Source organism: Propithecus coquereli, unplaced genomic scaffold (assembly GCF_000956105.1).
Source record: "Propithecus coquereli isolate 6110/MARCELLA unplaced genomic scaffold, Pcoq_1.0 Scaffold269, whole genome shotgun sequence".
Classification (NCBI taxonomy): domain Eukaryota; kingdom Metazoa; phylum Chordata; class Mammalia; order Primates; family Indriidae; genus Propithecus; species Propithecus coquereli.
This window is the reverse complement of record NW_012148274.1, coordinates 2,196,384-2,201,181: the sequence shown is the minus strand read 5'-3', so window position 1 is coordinate 2,201,181 and position 4,798 is coordinate 2,196,384. Positions and strand designations below refer to the sequence as shown.

Here is a 4,798-nt window from a genome sequence, read left to right as displayed (position 1 = left end):
TGCTCCTACGCACGTCGTGGAGCCGCCGCGAGGGGGGCCCAGGAGCTGCGACGTCGCTTGAAGCCCTTTCCCTCCCGTTCCTCCAGTCCCGGCCCCGCCACCCAGACCCCTCTGGCCCCAGGGAGCGGAAGAGCAAGGAGCCACCCTGCCCCGGCACCGCCCTCCCGCACGGCGGGGTCTGGGCGGCCTAGCGACTGGGGAGTCGCTGCGGCGCCGGCGGGGGCCTCCCGGGAGACACAGAGGCCGGGAGCCGGGTGCCCACCGACCAGCGAGGGAGCTGCCCGGGCGCCCACGCCGCGAGGCGCAGCACCCCAGAGGCGGGAGCTCCAGGGAGGGCCTGCGCAGCCCTCCCCACCAGGGCGCGGCCCCTCCGCCACCAGGTGGCACTGGCGCCCTTCCCTTCCGGACGACCTGGCCTCAAAAAGGCCAGGTCTGGCCGGAGCAGTTTCTCTCCACCCCTCTCTTGGCCGCCCTTCCTTGCTCACTGGCCCGTCCAAGAAGGGTGAGCACAGGTGCCCAGAGCAGTCTAGGCGGAGGCAGGAGGGACAGCCAGAAGCCAGGGGTGGGGACATCGGTCCTGCCCAGCGTGCCTCCAGACTCGTCCTCACCAGCCCAGAGTCCGGGTGAAAGATGGTGGGTGCCCTGAGGACGGCCCGGGTTTGCCGGGGACGGACCTCGCCCCGGCCAGACCAGATTTTCACTCCTGCTGCTGGGCAGCGGCTCTTGGTGACAGCGTCCCCCGGGAGGCCTCCTCTGCCCCAGGAAGCTGTCCTGAAGTGCCGCCGGCCCCACTGCCTCTCCTCCTTCCCCTCTGAGCGCAGGAGCGCTGAACCTGCCCGAGCCCCGCCTCCTCCAGGAAGCCTCCCCTGCCAGGGAAGGACCTGGTGGGCCTAGCAGGGGCGTGGGGAGAGGAGCTGGTGAGGGAGGGAGGGAGCAAAGACGGCGCCCCCCACGTGCCCCTGAGTGGTGGACCCGGCTCGCGTGGCTCCGTGGCACCCCCTGGGGCGGAGTGGCAAGGACCAAAGGGTCCACAGAAGACACCTGGTCAGATGCCCATGGGCCGGCGGAAGACACGAAAGTCGGGGTGCCAGTGTGGGGAGGGCCCCCCAACCCTCCGCAGAGGGGCCCTCTCTCCCGCCCACCCCAAGACGGTGCATCCCAACGGGAACGGGCCAGCAAGAAGGAGACCAGCACACGGGACGGGGGGTCCACACCTGCTTGTTCACGGTGGGGATCTCAGGGAAGAACACGGCCCGAGCACAAGGAGACCAGGCTTCAGTCACATCTCCGCCCCAAGAAGCCGTGTGGACTTGAAAAAGTCGCTTCGTCACTCCGGCCCTGGGTTTCCCGGCCGTGAAGTCGGGGGTTTGGGTTAGAAGCAGGAAGGCAAACGGAGCTGACCGGAGCGCTGTTTGGAGGACTGTGCGGTGGGCAAGCCTCTGCGGTCGTTTAGCAATGTCTGCCTCGGGCAGAGGAAGGAGAGCAGAGGCGCGCGTGCCGTGTTTGTGAAGTCTAGAATCATCTTTGCAGCCCGGTGCTCCATGAGTGGATGAGGACGCTGCGGGAAGACTGTGGAACCGTGGCTGGAGCTGGGGACACCCTGAGACCCCCTCCGGGAAAACTCCAAACAGAGAGGGCGTGTGAAGGCTTCCCCCCTCGCTGGTTCTCTCCTCCCTCCCCTCGGCCCCTCGGAACATTGAGCCCAAGGAACGGCTCCCTCCGACGGAACTCAGAATCCACCGTGGCGCGTTCGGGCATCACCTCTGTCACGGCGACTTCCACCGGGCTCTCGGAGTCAGACCACGGCCGCACTCCCATCATGGCTGCTGTCCCCATGTGCAGACGCGGCAAGCGCCAGCTGGAAGCTTCCCCACAGCGGGGCTCCGCGTCGTGATCGGACGGGGGACTCACCCGACCACCCTCCTTCACGGACAAAACGGCGTGTTCCAACGGGGCGCTGGCGCCCAGCACGGCTCGTGCACACCGGGAGGGGCTGCTCCGGCTGTGGAGAGGAGTCCGGCCTCCAGGGAGGTGCCCGTGGCCCCCCTGAGGTTCTCGGCAGGTCTGCGGTGGGGACCAAGGCAGGGCCGTCCCGGGGTGGGGAGTGGCCCTGAGTCAGGGGTCACCTGGCGTCCGGCCGCGCTCTACAGATGGGTCTCCTTCTGCCCAGCCATCAGCCCCTCCTTGGTGGGGGGCCGTCTGCCGTCCTGGGCAGCGCCACCCGGCGGGCAGAGATGCGGCCTGGGCTGCGGCAGGCTGGAGTCGGGGGTGGTGAGCTGCCGCAGGCGCTGTGGGGAGAAGAGGCGGAGAGCGGGTTCCTCCGTGAGCACGCCCGGGGCCCGGCACACGGCTGGGCCCGCGGGGCCACTCGCACATCTGAGCGAACGGGCAGCAGGTTGAGATGAGAGAAGAGGCGAGAACAGGGTGGTTAAGGGTGTGAACCGCCCGGGTTCCAGTCCCAGCCCTGCCGCCGAGACCTGCGCAGGCTCAGGCCACTCATTTAACCTCTCTGTTAATTTAATCCCTTCAATCTCCTCATCTGTAAAATGAGAATAATAAAATGCACCTCACAGAACAGGGCCTGGCACAGGGTAAGTGATCGATAAATGTCTATTTTTGTTATTATCGTTACTATTATTATGTGTTCAGTAAGTACAATTTTTCCTATTAGTACTATTGCTATTATTGTTATTGTTACCATCTCCTGCCCCCTTCTTCCTGCCTTGAGTACAGATGTGATGGCTGGCGTCATGACAGCCTTCTTGTGATCAAAAGGTGACCTACACGATGATGAAAAGACAACACGTTCAGTATGGAAGTGCAGAAATATAGGGAGAATCTGGTCCCTGATGGCCTCTTTATGCCATTGGACCAAATGCCAGCAGCCCCCACCTTTGCCCTTGATATGTTAAAAAAAAAAAAAACTATTTGCTGAAACTATTGTAGGTTGGGTTTTCTACTACTTGTAGGAAAAGTAGAGTTCTACCTTCGTGGGCCATTGGCTATAGCTCCTTCCGGGAAGGCATGTCCCAAACTCTAAACAGGGAGCCTTTTGCATGTGTCCCCAGGCAGGGTTAAGATGAGGAAAGAGGCCAGGGCCTGTGTATAAACGGACCGTGTAGCTGGTTATCAGTTTTTCACAAGCAAGGAATCTATGCTGCGTAAGCCTTCTGCGCCGGGCACCTCCACGTTCTCGCTTGTGACTTAGTTTCCTCCTTAATCCTTTGGCAGTTAGCCCTTGTCTAGCCTGCCCAGACGATCCGCAGGTCTAGGACACTGGGACTTTTAAGAACATTTCTGAAAGGCCACTGGCCTGGTCTTCAAAGGCCCTTCTCTGTAGGATTCCATGAGGCCCAAGGGCTGCCCCACACTCGGAGTGTGTGATTGCTGTGTGTCCTTCCCTCGGTTCAGCCTCTCTGAGGCCTTACTGGGTCACTTCTGCCAGCCACCTACCTTCTTGAAGGAACCCTGGGTCTTCAGGAGGGTGATGACGACGAAGAGCGGGACACAGACCATGGAGGAGAGAGCCAGGAACCAGCCGATGCAGTAGCCCCAGGGAGGGTACACGTAGACGTTGTTGTATTTGAGAGGGGCGTACTTGCTCAAGGAGAAGAGGAACGTGGCCTGGGAAGAGGAAGGGCGAGCGCAGGTGAGACAGAGGCCACCGCGGCCCTCTCGCCAGCGACTCACGGCCAAGGACAGAGGACACGTCAGATACAGAGCGGCGAAGAGTGACAGTCACCGCGCACGGCAGGCCAAGCCGCAGCGCACCTCCCGGACTGACAGGGGGACACGTAAGGAAGGAGGACAGAAAGGGCGGTCGCGGGCGACGAGGCGGGAGGCAGCAGGTGCCGCGAGAAAGGGGTGGGGCCGGGGGCGGAGTGATGCTGAGCCGGCCCCGGAAGAGAAGGGCGGGAACCACACGCGACGGGGAGGGGGCAGGGCTCCCGGGACAGGGACGGGCAGGGAAGAGCCCCGGAGGTCAGGCGCCCTGTCCCTCATCTCCGAAGTCTTCCGGGGACAGCAGGGAAGCGGGGGTGCTTACCAGGCAAAGGCCAGGGGTCAGGAAGAGCCAGGAGATCTTGACCAGGGGCCAGGGCCGGTAGCCGATCATGTCCTCGATGTTGTCGTAGAAGCGGTCTGCCCCTGGCCAGGCACGGCGGGAGACAGCGTGAGAACCGAGGGCGGGAACGGCTCCGCGGGCACCTGTGACGGCCCCCCCGGCTCTGTGCTCCTCCCCACCCCCGCCTGCCCCGTGCGGGGAGCCGGAGCAGGCACGGGAACGAGGCGTCCCTGGCACCCCGGCCCCAGAGCGGGGAGTGTGGGGAGGCAGGTGTCGCCCCAAGGAGCTGTTGGTGCAATCTCTGCCGTCCTGCCTGGCGACGAAGACCCCCGCTGTCCTGACCCCAAGGGAGAGGCGTGAGCCTCCACAGGGCTCAGTGGCTGCGTGAGCCCCTGTTCACCTCGTAGAGAGCTGAGTTCACTGCAGGCCAGGACAGCAAGAGGCCACCGTGCAAGCCTGTCGCACGAAGCCCACATAGAGCTAGAGAGCTGCTGGGACGGAGCGGTGGCCTAGATCTGCAGTCCCCACCCCCGGGCCGTGGACCTGCTGGGACTGGGCTGCAGAGCTCTGCCACCCTGCCCACCCCGCCCCCGCCGTCCCTGCAGCAACTGTCTCCTGTGAAACCTGGGACCGCAGAGCCGCACAGCAGGAGCGAGCGGCAGGTCCGTGTTTACAGCCGCTGCCCATCGCTCGCTTCCCCGCTGAGCTCCGCACCCCCCACACCCCCATCCCTGG

The 4,798-nt window shown here is 64.1% G+C and overlaps 1 protein-coding gene across 1 annotated transcript; it reads right to left on the bottom strand.

Annotated features, from left to right (window-relative positions):
• Positions 1–1,201: 1,201 nt before the first annotated feature.
• On the bottom strand, positions 1,202–4,456 carry LOC105812918 (sodium- and chloride-dependent betaine transporter-like; the record flags this gene model as incomplete). Its single annotated transcript, XM_012647480.1, has 3 exons — positions 1,202–2,288; positions 3,454–3,624; positions 4,046–4,456. Coding segments are annotated over 3 exons (726 nt in total), but the record flags the coding sequence as incomplete, so codon positions are not given.
• Positions 4,457–4,798: the final 342 nt, after the last annotated feature.